This window comes from Thermobia domestica, chromosome 14, assembly GCF_964235325.1.
Source record: "Thermobia domestica chromosome 14, izTheDome1.hap1.1, whole genome shotgun sequence".
In the NCBI taxonomy this organism is placed as follows: Eukaryota; Metazoa; Arthropoda; class Insecta; order Zygentoma; family Lepismatidae; genus Thermobia; species Thermobia domestica.
Genome location: NC_137467.1, coordinates 181,892,907 through 181,914,395, shown reverse-complemented (window position 1 = coordinate 181,914,395; position 21,489 = coordinate 181,892,907). Strand labels below are relative to the sequence as shown.

Sequence of the window (21,489 nt, the reverse complement as noted above, 5' to 3'; positions counted from 1 at the left end):
GTACGATGTTCTACCATGATATATGGTCCACCAAACTGTATGCTCTTGCTGCCTCCACATTCACCCACACCAAAACAATAGAAAAGCGTTAAGCAACTTGAACACTGTTGCCAGCTAAAGGCACACACACTGTTAAATACACAAATAATCCCAAACATACTCCCCCCTGTTGGTCAGCTAAGGTCTGACCAAATAAAACAAAATGATACACATAAAAAACGAAACGAACACAAAACTTGAAGCAATGTTACAACTGTACTTATTTTTTATTACTCAAATCTCAATTCTAATCCTTGTTATATGGCAATGCAACTAGTTTCTTGATGGAACGTTTATATGTTCCAGTTGTAGTACGAACCGTCACTACACGAACTAAGAAATCCTTTCCTGGGAACACCTTTTCAATGATGCCCAATTTCCACTGCAATGCAGGAACGTTGTCTTCAATCAGCAAAACTACATCTCCGACCTTGAGATTGTGTTGCGGTGAAGTCGTCTTAGAGCGTTGTTGAAGACCATGTAAATAATCTCGGGACCATCTCTTCCAAATGTGTTGTTTTAGTTGTTGTATCTTCTGCCAACGAGATAAGCGGTTGTATGGTAGATCGGTGAGGTTAGGCTCTGGTAAAGCTGTAAGTGCTTCTCCAATTAACAAATGTCCACGTGTGAGAACACTGATGTCGTTAGGCTCACTTGATAGCACTGTAAGTGGTCGAGAGTTGAGACAGGCCTCAATCTGTGTGAGTAATGTTGCAAACTCTTCATATGTTAACACTGCACCTTTTGTAATACGAAGTAGATGGTATTTCATTGATTTTATACCGGCTTCCCATAGTCCTCCAAAATGCGGCGAATTTGGTGGTATGAAGTGCCACTGAATTCCTTCGGTCGATGTAAAATCATGAACTTGAGAACTAAAAGGATCTGATGAAAACAGCTGATACAATTCTTTCAATTCGTTGTTGGCTCCAACGAAATTTGTGCCATTGTCGCTGTATAGATTGAGACATCTTCCTCGTCTGGCTATGAATCTGCGTAAAGCTGCTATGAATGACTGCGCACTAATATCTGTTACCAATTCCAGATGTATTGCCTTGGTGGATAAACAAACAAATAACGCAACATATGCCTTACGTACAGATCTATTTCTAACTGCTCCTGATTTTATGTAAAATGCTCCCGCGTAGTCCACGCCTACGTTTAGGAATGGTCTGGCTTGCTGCACACGAGCTGCTGGCAACTGTCCCATAAGTTGTTTTGAACCACTGGCCTTTAACTTGAAACACGTGAAGCAATGATGGATCACTTGTTTTACTACCTGTTTGCACCTGATGATCCAATATTTCTGGCGTAGTGATGATATTAATAATTGAGGTCCAGCATGAAGTAATCTTAAGTGTTCTGCTTCCACTATAAGTTTTGTCAAGTGTTGGTTTGAAGGCAGAACTATTTGATGTTTGGCGTCAAATGGAAGCTGACTATTCTCCAATCTTCCTCCAACTCGGATCATGCCTTCACTATCTAAAAATGGATGTAAATTGTTCAATTTACTTCTTGACGGAACAATGTTTCCATTACGAAGATGCTGCAATTCGCTGTGAAACCCAATTTCTTGTGTCCATTTGATGCAAACATGGAGCGCTGTGCGGAGTTCTTGTACTGAAAGACCTTCTGTTAGTTTGTTTTGCTTGTGTCTGATGTTATGAACAAAACGTCTACAATATGTTATTGTCCTAACTAACCTTGACAATTTTGAGAATCTTGTTATGGTTTTATTGCACCAATTGTCTAAAGTGACTGTCAATGTTATGGTTCCCTTACTCTCTGGAACTTGATCTGGTTGCAATGAATCCTTACTTGTCACTGACCAATTAGATTGTAAACTAGAAAGCCATTGTGGACCGTGCCACCATAATGAATTGTCCTTTATGGAAACTGCATCTATTCCTCTTGAAATCAAATCTCCAGGGTTGTCTGAAGAAGTTACATGTTTCCAACAGCTAACGTCAGTTAAGTCTTGAATTTGAGCTACTCTGTTGGCCACGAAAGGTTTCCATTTGTTGCACGGAGAAGCTAGCCATGCCAACACGATTTGGGAGTCGGTCCATAAATGGACGCTACTTATGTTCAATTTTAAAATTGGTAAAATCTTGTGAACTAACTTTGCCAAAACAACTGCTGCGCATAACTCCAGACGTGGGAGAGTGATTTTCTTGACTGGGGCCACACGTGATTTAGCACATAATAACTTAACTGATATTTTTTCTTGTTGATTGATCGATCGCATATAAATGCAAGCTCCATATGCTCTTTGAGAAGCATCTGAAAAACCATGGATCTGAATCTCCTCTATGTTTCCTTCAACAAGTACATATCTGTCAATTTTAATCTGATTGATTAATGGAAGTTGCTTGTACAATTGAGTCCATTTCTTTGTTAATTCCATTGATATACTGTCGTCCCATTGAACCTTTTGCCGCCACAATTCTTGCAAAAATATTTTGTATGAAATGACAACTGGTGAAATTATTCCTAATGGATCGAATATAGAGGCAATGATTGAAGCAACCTGGCGTTTAGTAATGCACTCTTGAACCTTCATTGTTGACGTCTTGCTTTCAACGAGAAATATATCCTTGTCTGGATGCCATGACAATCCTAATGCCTTGACGCCTTGGCCCTCATGGAACAGGATTGGACGCTGCACTTCTCGAAGCTCTGGCGAGATGGATTCCAATAACCTTGGATCATTCGAGCTCCATTTCCTAAGTATAAAACCTCCCTTTCCCAGTAACTCTATCAATTGCTTCTGGACCTCTAAAGCTTGCTGTATGTCGCTCATGCCACTACAAACATCATCAATATAGAAATCTCGACGTAATATTTCTGCTGCTACAGGGTAATTATGCTCTTCTTCGTCTGCTAATTGCTGTAGGCATCTTGTGGCCACAAATGAAGCACATACCGTACCATACGTCAGTGTTTTCAACTCAAAAACTTGAATCGGTTCATTTCTAGATCTTCTCCATAATATACGTTGTAATGGCGTGTCTTCTGGATGAACATTGATCATGTGATACATCTTAGCGATATCTGCAGTGAATACTACCGAATGAGTTCTGAAGCGCAAAATGATAGAAAATAAATCTTGCTGTATTGTAGGACCAACTAAGAGAATGTCGTTGAGGCTTTTTCCGCTGTCAGATTTTGCTGAAGCATCAAACACCACACGGAGTTTCGTTGTAGAGCTTGTAGGCTTAAAAACTGCATGATGTGGCAAATAGTATGCAACGCTGACGTCCTCCTTTTTACTCTCATCTATCCTTACCATGTGACCAAGATCTTCATATTCTTGCATGAATTCCGTATATTTAGCTTCAAAATCCGGGTGTTGATCGAATCTTCTTTCCAATTGCTTTAATCTAACCAATGCCTGCTGATAAGAATCGCCTAAAACTGTACGGTCTTCAAGCAAAGGCAATCGTACAATGAAACGCCCTGTATGATCTCTTGTTGTATTCTGAACGAAATGTCGCTCACATGCAAGCTCTTCGCTTGATCTAGGTGTAACAGTAATTTCTTCTAGTTCCCAAAATTTTTGAAGTTGTTGCTGTAGATCTATGTTTGTCTTCACAAAACATGTTGTTAATGGAATATGGGGGTTACGTTCTTGAGGAATGCGTCCTGCCACGATCCATCCCAATTCTGTCTCCTGAAGCACTGGAAAATCACCTGGCCGTGTTTTGTGTCCTGACTTCATAATTATGTAGAATACTTCCGCACCTAAAAGCATATCTATGTCTCCAGGCGTATTAAAAGTAGGATCTGCTAGAACAGTGTCCTTGGGAATGTTCCAATCGTCATAATTAATTCTTTCTTCCGGTAGTTTACTTGTAATGTGAGGGAGAACTGAACAACTTATATTCAATGAAAATGTGTTAACACATGAATGGACACTAATATCTACAGAGTACTTTGTATTAGATATCGCTTGATTTATACCTTGAATTGGAGTATACTGTCTATACCGTTTGATGTTCAATTGTTGCACCAAATTCTCTGTTACGAAATTGGTCTGACTAGCACTGTCTAGAAGCACGCGACAAGGAACCAAATTTCCCTTATTATCCCTTACTTTTACTATTGCAGTAGATAACAACACTCTTGCGTTAGGCCTAGCCTTAAATGCACAATATGACACTTGCCCTAAATTTTCACTGGAATCTGAGTTGTTACTACGCTCTTGCACCACGGCACTGCTTACACTTGGAAACCGCACTGATTTGTCTTTTGTTACGTCTACATGCAATAATGTATTGTGCTTTTTGGAACACTTTTTACAACCTCTCGATTTACAATTCTTCAAAAAATGATTACTTTTCAAACAATTCATGCATAATTTATTTTTACGAATGCACTCTAATTTTTGGCTGTGTCCCGCATTCACGAAAGACGAACAAGAATATAAGGGATGCTGGCTATTACAAAATTCGCATGCATTTGAAAATGTTGATAAATAAGTCTTTGATGACTGAATACTTTTTGCTTGTTTGTTTTGTACGCTACTACCCTGCTTCACACCATCAATACTAGTTCTCATGTTTTCAAGCACCTGACAACGTTTCTCGAGAAACGAAAAGAATTCTGATAAAGCAGGAAAATTAGAATTCGTATTTTGAAGCTCCCATGACTTTCTAGTAGTTGCGTCTAATTTTGATACAAAGTGTTGGGTCAAAATTACGTCTGTGAGGTTTACGTTTGGCTCAAGTGCTTGTAGCGCATTTATATTACTAGTAGCTGTATTTATAAAAGCGCGAAGTTCACTTACATTTTCTTTATACACTGGCTTGATTTGTAGTATTTCGTGAATGTAAGAAGAAGCAATTAGCTTTTTATTTGAATACCTGTCAACGAGTAATTGCCATGCTACTGAATAATTTGTTTCGGTAATTGGTAAATTTTCAATTAGGTTTAACGCTTCGCCCTTAAGAGAAGTTCGGAGGTACTGAAACTTCTGTACTGTGGAAATGTCTTTATTCTCGTGAATAAGAGATATAAAAGTGTCCTTATATGATAACCAATGTTTACAGTTTCCGTCAAATGCAGGCAACTGTATGACCGGTAACTTAACTTGTGCGCTACTGCTAGTGCTATTATTAACAGCTGATTCTTTATTTCGATGCTTTAAAACAAGTGCTTGCATTTGAGCCTCTAAAGAAAAATACACATTTTCAATTTCTGCACGAACGTTTAATGCTTCCGCTTCGGGTTCGATTTGATCAATTTCAATAGTATCTTGCACCTCCTGCAACTTTGACCAGACGTTATTTAGATGTTTTAAGCGTGCACGTATTTCTTCTATATTGCCTTCATTTGGATCAAAGCCCTGAACAAAAGTGTTTATTCTAGTTAACTGTCCTCTGTATGCAGATCTTTGCCTTAAAAGACGCTGGTGTGATTCACTCATGATTAAATGCTACGCAGAAATATGAAGAATAAAAAACTACTGACCTGATGATGATGTTTTTTGTTTTCTTTTACCTATGAAATATACTCCAGAAGCCTGGTCCTGGTACAACAGCTGTCCGCCTACACAAACGTGATTATTGTCCAACGTACGTGATAGCACCACATATAGCCCGACACAAACACATTTCTCTTCACAACAGCACAGAACAATTCTCAGAAATCTTTGCACTCATGTGGCCCGGATAGGACCAATGTACAATTTGAATGTATGTATTTTTAACTTCACTAAAGTACAATAACAATGTTAAAAACAATATTCATACTAGTGGACTGTAAGGCTTGATTCGTACACCACATGAATGCAACCAAATATCAATTCACTGTATTTAATGATTACACCTTCAGTTTGCACACAAAATTAATACACGAGAATAAACATATTCACAAGGTCTTTAGTTGTAAATGTTTGTAATGCGATGGCTTACTGTTTGTGCTATATTGTACGATGTTCTACCATGATATATGGTCCACCAAACTGTATGCTCTTGCTGCCTCCACATTCACCCACACCAAAACAATAGAAAAGCGTTAAGCAACTTGAACACTGTTGCCAGCTAAAGGCACACACACTGTTAAATACACAAATAATCCCAAACAGCAAGTGTTGGTATTATAGTTACAATTACTTACTGCGTTATGTGAATTGCATGGTAATCAACAGCTTTAGAGCAAACTTTTAAGAAATGAGGCAATAGAAATCAGAAATCAGGAATATTTTTCGATTGGAGAATATGTTGACTTTTATTTACTCTTCTGAAAGTTGCCATTCATACCTAGCAGGAAAATGAAATAATACAGTGAAAATTGACTAATTTTATTTTTGTTACAAAGCAAACTGATTACAGCACGTTTGTTTGTATGCCTAAAATCAGTACAACAGTGGATTATTGTCAAATATCTATATTATTATACTTAATTCGTAACGCAAACTGATGAACGAAAAATTGCTCTTGGTTTGTTTAAACACGAAGGAAACATTGCATGGGGTACCTGGCACTTTCTAAAATTATTTGCGTTAACGCAACTATAAATTTGTGATTTAGGTTTTGATAATCCGTATAGCAATTATAATGACTTTTTGAATTTTTAGCGGTGCGTTGCTGTACTTAAAATTTTGTAAAGACTGGTAGCGAATGATGACAAATATCAGTAACAGAGGCGGCTTTTGACGGAAATGATATTGGTAAATATTAACTTTTTATGGATACAATCCACGACAAGTTAACTGCGCAGAGGTATGATGGCATTTCATTTTCTGTGGAAAACATTAATAGTCTGAGAACAAAAGTTCAAACTAAACAGATCAACCTCTATTTGTTCATTATTGTGGATATTTTGTAAAATATTATTACTAGGTCAGTGTAGCCCATGGCGTCAAACCAGTATTCCCACTGGTATTATAATTCCCATCCTTTAGTAATGTTTCTGGTAGTCGGTCTTTACTATGATTTCAATCGTTGTCGAGATACCCTGTATCTAACATTAATAAAAGGACGAATATAAAACATTTTTTTTTTTTTAATTCTTGATTTTTCACATTACTTAGCTGTATTTCATGGGCCTTATGCAGAGTCTTTCTAACGCGTGATTAAAGTACGAAAGGAACAATGTCGTTGGCGTCCCGCGAAAAGTTGTAGAGACGTTTATGGGAAGTGGCCAGCTTGTTTACTCGTGGCTCGCTGAGCGCCGTGAATGGTGGGTGGTGATTGGAAGACCCACATCCCCTGGCAGGTCCAAGCACGGGAAGCCAACGACGTTATACCTTCTGAACCATACTAAAGAGTTCGACTAACATATGTTTCCGGCAGTTGTCAGACCTTTAGTATGAAGCTAATCGTATGTCAAAACGACTCTGCATAAGACCCCATATGTCCAGTTGAAAAGTTTATTCAATAGATGATTTTTTAACTTGTTTCTTTTTAGCTAGATATTATAAGGAAATGTATGAAATCTTTAATTGATGGTCCGTTGTTGACAGCCAACATATATTTATAAGAAAATGGTGCATATCCAATATTTTATATAATTGTATTAATAGCTGTAAGCGTAGAGTTTGATGCAATTCACATTCAAAAATAATATGAATAAGTGTTTCTATTCCTTTATCGCACCAGCAGTGGTATGTAGGTATTTTCGTAGTTGGAATAATTTTATAGGTGTTAGCGCTGTTCTAAAAATAAGTCGATAATAAATTATGATTTCTCGACGTGTGCAGTTTTTAATTATTTTTTTTTTTAATTTGGTCTTGCAGTAAAGTATAAGTTGTTCTATAATATTTTCCAGGTATTGGTTACTGCTTATTATACCAGATAATTAAATTTTCCATGTGAAATTCTTTGATATAATTATAATAATTTCTTGGTGATGATGTAATATTTAATAGAATATTTTATAATTATTCTTCATCAGTCTTAGATAAAGATGTTTAATATTTAAAAGAGTCCAAATTATAGAGTTGTTTAAGTGTATACAATTTAAAGCTATTAACACAATGATTCTGAACATTTAACAGATTTACTAATTTTATGTTTTTTTTTAATATATTATATGATTTTAATGCATCTGTATAGATAAATGTGACATTTTATCAAATTGTTGTATTAATTCCATCCATAAGTGTTGATAAATTTTAGTTTGAGGTCTTTATTTCCATTGTATTATAGTTAGTCTTTTCTTTGTACAATTGGCCATATTGAATAATGTTTTATAATTTTAATATGTAATATAACTTGATTAACATTGATTTAAACCTTGTTTGTGAGTAATTTAAGATATATATGTCGTGGAAAATAAAGAGAATTTTTCTAATGCCTTCACGAGATTTCTTTGTTGAATTTGCATATTAAGATTTGAATTAGAAGAAGAATCTGTATCCATCCTTTGATCTTGATCTTGATTTTACGTTGTATATTTCCAACCTGAGTGGTTTATATAAGTTGAAGGAAACATAATAGGTGATCACTTAGGGGTTAAATCTAAAGGTTGATTTCTATTTTGAGAAGCTTGATGAGACAAGTACATTTTTCCTTTTGAATTGAAGTCTTCTTTGTTTTGAGTTTTAATATTATTTTGTGCTGATCCAAATTCCATTGAAGATAGCTTGACTTTGGGAGTAAATTCAAAAGATGTTGATGGATGTGCATAATTATTATTTTTGTTGTAAATTTTGGTGTTTTCACTAGGTTTAAACTCATTAGGTCTTTCCTAATTGGTTGAATTTCCAGGTGACTTATGTGTCTTCTTACCGGTGGTGAGAATGGTGTATCTTTCATAGAATAACCCAAAGTAGGTATAGGAGTCATTAAATGAGGTAAATGTGTTACCAATAGGGGCATATTATCACAATTAAGTGCTGACACATATGATTTGTGCTAAGTAGAAGCTGAGTTGTTCTCAGAGATTAAATTATAACTATTATTATATGAATGAATACCAGGATAAGATTCATAAATCGTGCTAATGTCTTTTTTTTTTTTTTTTTTTTTTAATGGCATTAGTCACATTATATGATATTTTTCCCTAGTCATGATTTCCATCTGTTTAACTTGTCTAATTCTTTCGGGGTACTGTGGATAGACCGCTGAGTGTTTCCACAATTGATGCAGTGAAGTGGATTTGTACAGATGTCTACTGGATATAATGATCCACATTTTACACATAAGCGACAATTACGTTTTCTATGGTCAAATTTATTACTTCCCATGATGCATTGTCGTATAGCAAGTATATATGTATATAGACTGCGTTTAATATAATACAATTTAATATATGTTGAAAGTTGATTGGTTGGTTGAATTTCATTCTTTTCTTTTTCCGTGTGTTTTTCGAGCAGAGGTAACAGGAAAATCATATTTTAAGACTTTTAAAACACTTTGGAGATCCGATGGTACAATTTGTACCATACGGGTGTTTCATGGTACATTGCGTTACAACTCTCCTATTTGAGTTTTTTGTCTGTTTTTTTTTTTTTTCAAGTCCAGAGGCATTGTAGAAGACCTTACGTATGGTTTCACACTTTCCTGCTTCGAGACATAGGAGGTGATGACGTCATAATTCTAAAATGTATATTTTCTTTTATTAAGCTTATGTTCATTATATACGAGACACGTGAGTCATACCGTCTAAAAGGCAGTTCTGTTCTGAAGAGAATGATGGGCGAAACATAATCGTAGGGTAATTAAGAATGTCTCAGGGAATTTTTAGAAAATATCCTTCTCTATACGAGAATATGGTACATTGTCGGTATATATATTTTTGGGGGGCTTACTTTTGCACCTTCAAGATTGAAATTTTGCACAAACATTCAGTCCACCGAGTAGTATTTACCAGATTTTTCCCTCAGATTTCTGCGTTAAAACAGGGGGAATCCAGAGGGGCAAAATGTTGAAAAAAGGGATATTTTTAGCAAAAAAATCATATTCTTCGAGATTTTCCCCCCTTAGATACATGATGGAGACACGTGAGTCATAACGTCTAAAAGGCAGTTCTGTTCTGAAGAGAATGATGGGCGAAACATGATCGTAGGGTAATTAAGAATGTCTCAGGGAATTTTTAAAAAAAATATCCTTCTCTATACGAGAATATGGTACATTGTCGGTATATATATTTTGGGGGGCTTACTTTTGCACCTTGAAGATTGAAATTGTGCATAAACATTCAGCCCACCTAGTATTATTTATCATATTTTTTCAGATCTCTGCGTTAAAACAGGAGTTTCCAGAGGGGCTCAAATTTGAAAAAAGAGATATTTAGACCAAAAAATCCATTTTTTCGGGATTTTCCCGAGTTAGATACATGACGGAGACATGTGAATGGTACCGCATGAAAGGCAGTTCTATTCTGAAGAGAATGATTGGTGGGTTATAATCCTAGGGTAAATAGAGATGTCTCAGGAAATTTTTTACCTGAGATCATGGTGTTTTGCGGTAATATGGGGCATGGTGGGAATTCTTGATAAAATTTCTCCCGCCCTAAATATTCAAGATAGAAACTTGAAATTTTGTACACCCATTCAGTATACTAAGTACTATTTATTATATATTTTTGAGATCTCTACGTTCACACAGGGCCGTTCCAGAGGGGCCAAAGTGTAAAAAAAAATCCCCAGAAATTTTCCTTTTAACATCATTTTCCCCTTTCCTGGTATACGGTATGAGCATGCAAGTGATACCGTTCGAAAGCCAGCTCCATTTTGAAGAGAATGAGGTATGAGCCATGATCCTATGATAAATAGTGACGATACAGTAGCTGCTTGACTGAAAGTCTAAAAAATACCCCAAAAACCCCGGATCCCGTAAATTAAGATATCAGTCATTTCTTTTTCTGTTTAGTTGGCTCAGTGGTTGAGCGTTCACCTCTGGTGCTTGGGGTCCCGGGTTCGATCCCAGCCCCCGCCAAGTGAACTTTGTGGTGGACAAACACCGTGCTCGTGGGTTTTCTCGGGGTTCTCCCGTTTCCTCCCACTTTCTTCATTCCACCATTTCACTCATCTCTCATAATCACCGTCTCCTTTAGCCTAACCGGCATAACCGTGGGACGTAAAACTTAAAGATTTCATTTCATATTTATTTTTCTGTTTTGATACCACGCACTACTCCGGCAGTATAAACTAAATGATGGGGAATATATACTCTCCATTTATTTTGAAAAATAATGGGGTGCCCAAGGAGTTTGTTTGCTTGTTCTCCCGACTTGAATTTAATTTTTAATAAGTCTTTTCCTATTTTATCTACATTTTCTATACCTGGGATTTCTGCAAGAAACAGTTCCCTACTGGTTGACATTATATGTTGTTTCCCCAAGTTCTCCTGTGGATAATTTAACAAATATATAATAGGGAGGTAAATCATGTGATGAGCCTTTTGTTTTACCCATTTACGTGATATTGTAGTTAGTGTTATATTATCAACTGGAGTGTGAATGCCACTTTTGGAAGTTGACATCAAATTGACCGTCTGTGAATATATATTATCTGCTTTAGTATTATTAATTTCTTCCGTATCCATTATATGATTATCTAATTAGATGTTGGATTCTGTGGACTCTATTTTAATGTCATTAACCATTTTAATTTATTTCATTAATATATTTCTTATCATAGTATAAAAAAACATTAAAAGAAAAAGACATAATTAAATATTAGTAATATCAGTTGATGCAAACACGTATTAAATAAAATAAAGGAACAGTCGCACAAATAGTTTATTGTTCTGGAGCAGTCTGGAAGAATCCACCGTCCTCACTTAGCACTTTATGCTATATAGTGTCTGTGAGTTATTTTGATGTTTTCTCCACAGTTACTTTTCAGTGTAAGTACTTCGAATAAACTAAACTTTTCACTCAATATATTATGGAGTTTAGATTGGATGAACTGCACTATAAATGAGAATTTCATTATTACGCAACATAACTTGCTCTGTAAAGTGCCATCTATTTTTCATTTTAGATATCACGAGATACATGTATTATTTACTGCGAAATAAAATTGCGTCATTTTGGCACATTCAGTTATGAATTGTAATTGTCCATATCAGGACTGTTTTGTGCTTCTGCTATTGGCCAAATGGCTGACGTTAAAGAGCAATGGATTTCCATCAAGTTCTGGTCAAGTTGAAGAGAACTGCAGCCGAAACTTACCGCATACTTAAATAGGTATTCGGTGAATGCACTGCGTGAACAGGGTAAAACAAGAACATTTGAGTGGTTCCAGTGTTTCAAAGAAAGTCGTGAATCTGTGGAAAATAACACATTCTGGTCGAATGTCAGTGTTCACAATACCGGAAATGAACATGAAAATGCGTGATAGGATTCGCGAAACAAAAGAAAGACAATTCACGATGATTGTAACAGACTGTCATATGCTACATATCAACGAATTCTATCCGATGAACTGAATATGAGACGAATTGCAGCAAAGTCTGTCCCTCTGCTTTGCAGCATCGACCAAAAATCCTCACGATTCACACGTGCACTGAGCAGCAACAAAGAGTTCGAGAGTATCAAACCTCTTATCCAGAGTCATTACCAGGCGATGATTCTTGGATTTATAGCTATGACACTGAAATGAAACAACAGTCATTAGAATGGTAGACGCCACACACTCGAATTCCGAAAAGGGCTCCTCGACATTCGAGGAATTCTACATAAGGAGTGTGTTCTACCTGGCCAGAATACCAATGGAAAGTTTTAATACCACATTTTAAACAGCACAGACAACTAGAGCTGAGGCAAACGAAAGACTGTTTGCTGCAGCATGACAACGTGCCCACGCAAATGTTGCTCGTTGTGAATGAATTCCGGACCAAAAAATGCCATCGATTCCCGATCGTCCCTACTCCCCTGATCTAGCCCCATGAGATTTCTATCTCTTCCCGAAGATGAAATTCCCGATGAAAGGGCGACATTTCGACTCTATTGAAGATATCCAAGTGGCATTGCAACGGGTCCTTAACACCCTTCACTCAGTGGACTTCCAGGAGTTCTCCCAAAGAGGGGCCAACGCTGGGATTGGTGCATAGATGCCGGAGGGGACTACTTTAAAAGGGACAGAGGAGATTAGGAAGTATGTATATTTTTCTGATTATTTCAGTGACATTTCTGGATATTTTGTTTAACATTTCATATATATATATTTCGTGTATATACAGATAGATACATAGATAGATAGATAAATAGACAGATAGACACATTTGGAACATTTTATTCTTAGTTAAGAGCCGCAAAGAAAAACAAGGAATATGGAACAAACCGAAACTAAACTAATCAATTCTAACCTTACTGATCCTACCGCAAACTAACATAATTTACTCCAACCTACGCTAGGCTAGCATCCTGGACTACTCTGTGGCACAAAGTTCTATATTGCGGATTACGTATTCTTTTAAACAAACAATAATTAGCAGAGGTGGTTGGTATTAAATCTTGTATGGTTGTGTAATCAGACATTTTTAACACTAAATTTTTTTATGTATTAGAGTATCGTTTCTATTAAATTAACCCTTCCTCTTGATCGAAAAACACTGTTGTTAAATCTCTAAGAAGTAATTAAAATACTGAAATATGAAAGAGAAATTTACATTGGGCTCCTTCAAATCGGACTGTGTAGCATTGAGCATATGCCAGGGAGATCTCATTTCTCAGCACTGAAAATTGCATTTGTACCAGCATCGCTGATTTCTTCCTGTGTGTCGGAAGCAGCAGCTGCAGCTTCGAAAACCTGAAAATCCGTAAAGAAAGTTAGGGATTACTGCACTTGGAAGAGCTTGACTCAATTTGTAAGATGGGGGAGCCGCAGCAACTTTGAAGAACAGAAGGCTAATTCACATAACACGAACTCGCAAGCAACAAATATGTGTCGGCAATAGAAGTGTTTCTTCCAGGCGTAATTTTGGATTGGTTTGTAAAATCGTCCAGAAGAGTTAAGAAAACTTAAAATGTCTATTCACTTCAGCCACATCTTGATTCTGCGCCCCAGAAAAAAATCTTTCTGAAGAGTGGTTCGAAGGTAGTGCAACAAAATATAATTTTATGAGTAACAGAGCTCTATTGCTAGCAATCAAGACGGGCTTGCCATGGTTTAATGGCCCACACACTACATCAGTTTTTTATTGAAAGTTGCCAGATTATGCCTTACTGTTTTTTTTTAGTTTAGTTTAGTTCTAAGCACAGTCGGTAATAATTGTAAGAATTTTATATGCATCAAGGTCTTCATATTCGCGAATTTGCTTGATGGGGAGAACAATCTTGCCAGCGTCTCTTTTCCTTAATATTGATTATGTGTAGGGCCTAAATGAGAAAAATTATCAGACTATAAAATAATTTCATATTTTAATATTGCACTAAAGTCGGTACAGTTTTTAAGAATGCTTCCGCATATTCAATAAGAGCTCCCTAATGACTAAGTCGTTAGCGCACATGAATTGGCCTAAGAGACACGGGTTTGATTTCCGGTAGGAGCCAATGCAGTTTGGATGCCACAATAAGCTAGAAGTCCACGTTTCACATAACGTTGCAGCTGAAAGGGACGGTAAATTGAAATCAAACTCAACTCTATAAGATTAACATTAAAACAATAATCGATAACTGATAACCCATCATTTCTTCTTAGAATAAAAATAAAATAAAATTAGAAAAAAAACTTTTTTTCACTGCTAGACTTTCGTTATAGAGCATAAGTATGTTATATTATTCATAAATTCTTTCATAAAGCAAAGGCATAAGTACCCATTCTTGCTTCTCTAAAAATAAAAGTAAAGATTATTATATAGTAAAACTCCTTGCTCGATGTTTTTTTTTTTATTGCTAGCCGCTTACGACTAGCACCCACCCAAAGGGTCACACCCTTTATTGAGGGATGAGGGAGGAAAGGAAAACTGAAAAGAGATAGGTAAAAGGTGGATGGTTAGAACCCAGTTTTTATTTTTTTCTTTATTTCCATATAAAATAAAAAATCAAAAAACAATGTGGAGGGAAGCATCAATTTGCAGCAGCGGGACTGTCTGTGAGCTGCAAGGACATTATGGCCTTTGACCATAATCATTCAATTAGGATGGGATGAGATGACAATGAGGTGCAGTAGACATCACAACAACAGGAAGATGGTTAGAGTAGACACATGCATGTTATCTTCTGATCCAGGGCTACTCTGGATCGTGATGTAGACAGTGGGAGGCCTAGTGAAACAGTAGGACTACTGTGCAGTAGATGGAAAGATGAAAGATGAATCAAGATGCGTGATGAAATCAGCTACGAGAGGAAGGTGAAAACTATCTGTCGGTAGGGAATAGTAGTAGAGTGTGAAGAGTAAAGATAAGGGGGTATGGCGAAGTAATGTCTTTTTACGGAAGGTGGCGTCGAAATACATAGTGTCTAAGAGAAGCGGGTGGTGGTTCTGGAAGCGTTGAGAGATGTATCGTAAGCGGAGAGTTTCAAGATGATAGAGAATATGGGGAAATGATGTACGGGCGTATAAATCACGAGTGGGGCTAGGAAGACGGATTCGGAAAGCGAGCCGGAGTGCATGGCGTTCCAGAATTTGAAGGCGTTTGTAGAAGGAGGGAGGAGCATCGACCCAAGCTGTAAAGCCATAAGTGAGGACCGGTCGGAGGAAAGCTTTATAGGTATTCAGAAGGGTGGTAGCAGAAAGACCCCACGTGGTACCGGTCAGGCGACGAAGAAGATTAAGGCGAGAATAGGCCTTTTTACAGATATGCTTGAGGTAGGGAGTCCATTTGAGGTGTTGGTCAAAAATAACGCCTAAGTAAGTGACTGTTTTACTGAGAGTAATAGGAGTGTGCGAAATGTGAAGATGGAGGTTGGCGGGGTTACGATAGACTCGGGACCGTTTACCAGGTGGTAAGAAGATGATCGCCTGAGTTTTTGTGGCATTGATGGTAAGTCGCCACGTGTTGCACCAAGAAAGAAAGGAATCGATGGCGGGTTGGAGTAAGAGATTAAGGCGAGACATCGTATTTCCTGTAGCAAGAAAGGCAGTATCGTCGGCATATTGAAAAAGGGTGACATTGGCGGGTAGAGTAGGAAAATCTGCGACATAAAGAAGATAGAGAAGGGGTGAGAGCTTGCTCGATGTTTTTTTTTTTTAGAGGGTAGTGGTTGGAGCTAACACTTTATTTCTATATACGGAAGTATGAGGGCATCTTATTATGGGTGGAACAAACTTTGTTTTTGGGAAATTTGAATAAACATTAGTTGTATATAATCTGCCACTAGAGGGTTTCGCCCTCTCTCTTGGCCTGGGGTTTGATATCATCAATTATTCTTTATTCATATTATGGTCGGTCAAGGAGCTGTGAAAGAAATATTTATTTTATTCACTAACAAAAAGAAAATACAAAGATTATATCAAAAAAGATTAATTTTATATATCAATATCATAAACGAAACGAAATATGAAAACAAAATGTTATTAAACAAAACAATATTAAACAAAGCATGAAACTAGCAAACAAAGATGCGAGTGCAGAAAAATAACAAGTGCAAAAAAGTGATAATAGAAGTAAAGCAGAATAAAATTTTGTGAAATGTATAGAAAGTACTGTTGAAAGAGATTATAGTACAAATTTATGACAAATGAATGTTGATGAGTGAGGTGCTCTGGACGTCACAACACAGTAGATGGATGTTAGAATAGACAAATGCATATTAATCTTCTGTCCTGGGGCGGCTCAGGACTGATGAAAGACATATGGATAGCCCTTATTAGTGGTGTGGAGAAACAGTGCTATGATGGGAAAAGATGAGGAATGTGCTGCTGGATAAGTTGGTGACGAAAGAATGCTGTGTGATGATGATCTGCTGGAATATTACGGAGATATATTGTAACCAGGACGCTGAGTGGTGTATAACAGTATTTATATGCGGAATCTTGCTGTAAGTCTGTAAATATTGTATCAAGAAATATATCTTTACGATTCTGGAGATTCTTGGCTATAAATTTCTCACGCAAGTTGGCAATGTGGTGGACGAGCGGAGAAAAGTCAATTTTATCATATAGGTCAGTATTGTGATAAGGAAGTTTGATCCGATATGCTAAACGAATGGCGTGTCGCTCTAGAATCTCAAGTCTGTTGCAGAATTTTTGTGGGGCTGAACACCAAGCTACGTGACCAAAAGTAAGGACACTCCTCATGAATGCTTTGTAAGTGTTAAGCTATAATTTAGAGTTCAGTCCCCAGTTCTGACCAACATGTCGACGAAGAAGTTGTAATCTGTTTTTAGCCTTCGTAACAATTTTTTGTAACTGAGGTGTCCATCGCAACTTATCATCAAAGATGATACCTAAGTATATAACAGTTTTAGAGGGGTGAAGAAGGTGATCGCCTACTCGTATCTGTAACAAATTAGGATTACGCCTAACTTTACTACGACACTTTGTTGGTAGAATAACTAGTGTCTGAGTTTTGTCTTCGTTTACTGATAGTCGCCATTTACGACACCATTGCAGAAAAGCTATAATCGTAGTCTGCAAGTGTACGTTAATATGTTGTATTGTTTTGCCTAGTGTTAGAAAGGCTGTATCGTCAGCATATTGGAACAGGTAAGTATTCGGCGCTGGAGATGGCAAATCTGAAGCATACAAGATGTACAAAAGAGGCGATAAGCTAGACCCTTGCGGTACCCCCGTGTGTGGAAATATTGGATGGGATAGAGAATTATTGACGCTGACATAGGCAATACGGTTAAGTATGAACGAATAAATAACTCTGAGGTATGAGAGAGGAAGACTCAATTTAAGCAATTTATAAAATAATCCGTACTGCCAAATCTAATCGAATGCCTTTTCAAGGTCCATCAGTATGAGACAAGACGGAAGAGATTTATTGTAGTGGTTGGTTATGATGGTAGTTAGGCGAAGTAACTGATCATTTATACTGTAATAGGGTCTAAATCCAGCCTGATGAAGTGGTAAAAGTTGATGATCAATGATATAGGGGTGTAAACGTAAGACCAATATTTTTTCAAAGACTTTCCCAAGTGTGGACGTTAGTTGGATGGGACGATATGATTGCACAGAATGTGCTGGTTTGTTCGTTTTCTAAAACATACAGACTTTGGATACCTTCCAATCGGAAGGATAGTAACCTGTTCGAAGTATAAATGTATATATTGTAGCCAGAAAAATGAAAAAGTTGGCTGAACATTCTTTCAGAAGTCTGTACGATATTTGGTCAAAGCCGGGGGCAGTGCTACGTTTCCGTTTAATGACAGATAGAATATCTCCAGAAGTGATTTCCTGAGTTAAAGGATTATTGCTGTCTAACTTGTGATGGATGGAAGGCTGTAATAGCTGGTTTATTGTTCCTTCGGAAACTTTGGGACTGCTGCGGTGAATACAGGTAGGAGGTGTAAAGACAGATTGGAGATGGCCGGCGAAAGCATCTGCTTTCTCATTGTCCGTATGTAAAGGTTGATCATTCTGTATAAGGGGATAAGATGAACTTACTTTTTGCCCAGTTAGAAGGTGAATTTTTTCCAATATTTCGTTGGATGTGACACTGTGTTCAGTTGATTACAGGTTTTGCTCCAGCTAATTCGCTTGTGAGCAACAATATAATTATGCACCGCCCTTTGCCACCTACGAGCTTGCGTAGGTATTCCGGGTTTCATGTTTTTTTCGTATTCTCGAAAGTAATAGCAAGATTTGCGTACGAGAGTCAAATATTGAGGAGGTAACATTGGCTGATATGTTTTACCTCGATACTGAGGTATATGTTGGTCAGCGCTATTTCTTATAGCCTCTACAATGCTTTGCACGGTACCTTCAAGCTCTGATTCACTAGTAGGTGGTTCTAAAGGAGCAAGAGCGACATCTATATCAGAGCGATATTGATCCCAGTTCGCTTTGTGGTACAGCTTGATAGTTCTTAAAACTGGTTCTGATTGTTGTCTTTCATGGTTAACAATCACTTTTATTGGAAGGTGGTCGCTGCCAATACAATCCAGAATCTGTATGATGCATTTATCGACAATTGAAACAGTACTAATAACAACGTCAGGTGTCGTCTGACTGCTTGGTCGCGTGTGTTTAGGTAGTTGATAAACATGTCCATGCAAATTAAGTGATATATGATCGTGAAACTGTTCTTGATCTCGTACAGAGCGACTATGAATATTAATGTCGGCTAATATTATGAGATGTCTAAATTGATGAAACAAGTAAGTGAAAAATGCAAGAGGGATGACGTTGCCGGGACGAACGTAGATTGTAGCCACTGTTAGTGCAAGATTTGGAATGTAAACTGTTGTCACTAGGTGCTCTGGTAATTGATAATGCAGTGCAATAGAGTGGTTTCTATGAGTGATTTTATTACGTATTCCGATTGCAGCTCCGCCTTGATCTCTTGCATTGTGGTCTGGGTAATCACAGCGAAGAAAGTTATATCGAGGAAAACTAATATATGTAGTTGGTTTGAGCGCTGTTTCATTCAGAAGAAAGATGTCTATATTCTCAAGTAGTAATTGCTCAAACAGTATGCGATGTGACGGTAGGGAGCGAATGTTCATGAAAAGAAGTGCAAGAGCCATAATCGCATAAAACATTATGAACTTAGACTGCGGTGTCTCTTGGTACAATGTGGAAATGAACATAGACCCAGAATATGTAGCATACAGATTAACCTGAAAGATAGCTGAGGCTGCTGCAATAACGTGATCCAGAATAAGTTGGCGTTGGAAAGGAAATATATTTTGAAGGATAAGCGTAATGTAACGGAGAAAGTTTTCAACAATTAATGGAGTTGTAATGGATTGTGAAACTGGTACTGTTGAGTCTGTAGTCCGTAGTGGGACAGTCATCTCATGATGTTGGTTTAGCTGGTTTAGCTTTACATTTATAGCTATAGGTCGGATGAGTGTCACTGGAACAAGTAGAACAATGCGGAGCCTTTCCCGTATTTGGACAATCTTTAGTTTCGTGAGTGCCAGTACAGTATCCGCATTTCGCAACATTTGGACATTTTGCAGTTATATGTTGATTATAAACTTGGCACCGTTCACACCGAATTGGTAGAGGGTGATTGGTACGAGACGGTTCTACCCTGTGACGCTTTTTGTATATAAATGCGCCCTCTTGCAATCAATGGCTGATTGAGAAGTGGTCAAAACTCGTACCATATATGTTGCGCCGTTATTGTTTCTAATTCGGATACATTTTGAAACTTCAATTCCCTCAGCTTTTAATTCTTCAAGCACTTCCTCGTCAGTTATTTCCGGTAAGACACCTCGAATAACTACTGACATCATAGGAGTTCTAGGAGGTGGAGGATTTTGTTTGACTCTATCCGGCAGTTTAGATAACTGGGCAGCTTTACCGAAAATTTCATAACTCGAGTTATTACGAAGTGTTGTACCGAAATTTTCATCTTCAGACTTAATAATAACACCACCCCTGGTGAAAACAATTTGGTGAATACAGGCTCGTGGTAGGTATTTAATGATTTGATTAAATATATGACGAGTATTACTGTATTTAGGATCGAAATGAGTAAAGTTTCGGTCGTGCAAGTGTGGCTGCATATGACTGTTGCATAGCAGCAGTGGACGTAGTAGGAGTGGATGCGGTAGTCTGCATGGGTTCTGGATCTTCTGGACGTTTGACAAAGGTAGGAGAACGAGACCGGGTTCTCTTCTCAACAGACTCTAAACTACCCTCCGAGAGCTGTCGGCTACGCCGATTACTTCGGGGATCTCGTTTGGCATCCGCCACTGGTTTAGGTGTAGGTCCTTGAACTAATCCCGGTAGCTTATGCATGGTGCGATAAAGAATATGCACCGCATAAGTGAAGGTTTATACGAGTAAAGAACAGCAAGTTCGGATGTGTGGTACAATCCACGGAGAGCGACAAGAGTTGGTCAGGATATGAATACCACAATGGCCTTCAAAAATCTAAGTATAACCCTCCAGAAGATGAGAATCTTCTGTCAGTCTCCTATGTAGAGTATCTGTACTGTCCTCCCAAGTACGTTTGCAATACTTGTTCACTGCTTAGTACAGTAACCAACTACGAGAGGAGTTAGTTTTGAAGTATGGTTGCTCGAGCTTAGCTTAGCTTAGCTTAGCTTGAAAGTGTGGTTTTGTGTCGAGTATCGGACAAAAGTCCCTGACTCGATGACAGCTATAGAAAAGAAAATGATTAGACCTGTGGGGGTGAGTTAGAATATGAGATACGACGACGTCATGTGACCTTCAGCTGCAACTGTCGCAGTGAGGGGGAAAGTGTGGGTAAAGAGTTATGCTACAACCGTGGCGTCCTGTAAGTTCGTCGGTGTGTATGCGCTGTGCCAATGGCTGCTATAGCGGGGTTGACGTGGTGGGAGAGGTTGGCCCAAAAACGAGTATGGTGTTGATGTAACACGTCCCGGATAGGATATATGTTTAAGTCCTCTAAAAGTTGACGATTACGCGTGAATCGGTCATGGCCTGTTATGATACGAGCTGCCCTG

The 21,489-nt window shown here is 37.7% G+C and overlaps 1 protein-coding gene across 1 annotated transcript; it reads right to left on the bottom strand.

Annotated features, from left to right (window-relative positions):
- Window positions 1-286: 286 nt before the first annotated feature.
- LOC145670141 (uncharacterized) lies at window positions 287-19,995 on the bottom strand. The gene is made up of 3 exons (XM_081738512.1): window positions 18,741-19,995; window positions 3,667-4,299; window positions 287-3,582 (listed from the first exon to the last, which is right to left on the bottom strand). The coding sequence occupies exons 1-3, from the start codon at window positions 19,993-19,995 to the stop codon at window positions 287-289; spliced, it is 5,184 nt and encodes a 1,727-aa protein (XP_081594638.1).
- Between the last annotated feature and the right edge of the window lie 1,494 nt (window positions 19,996-21,489).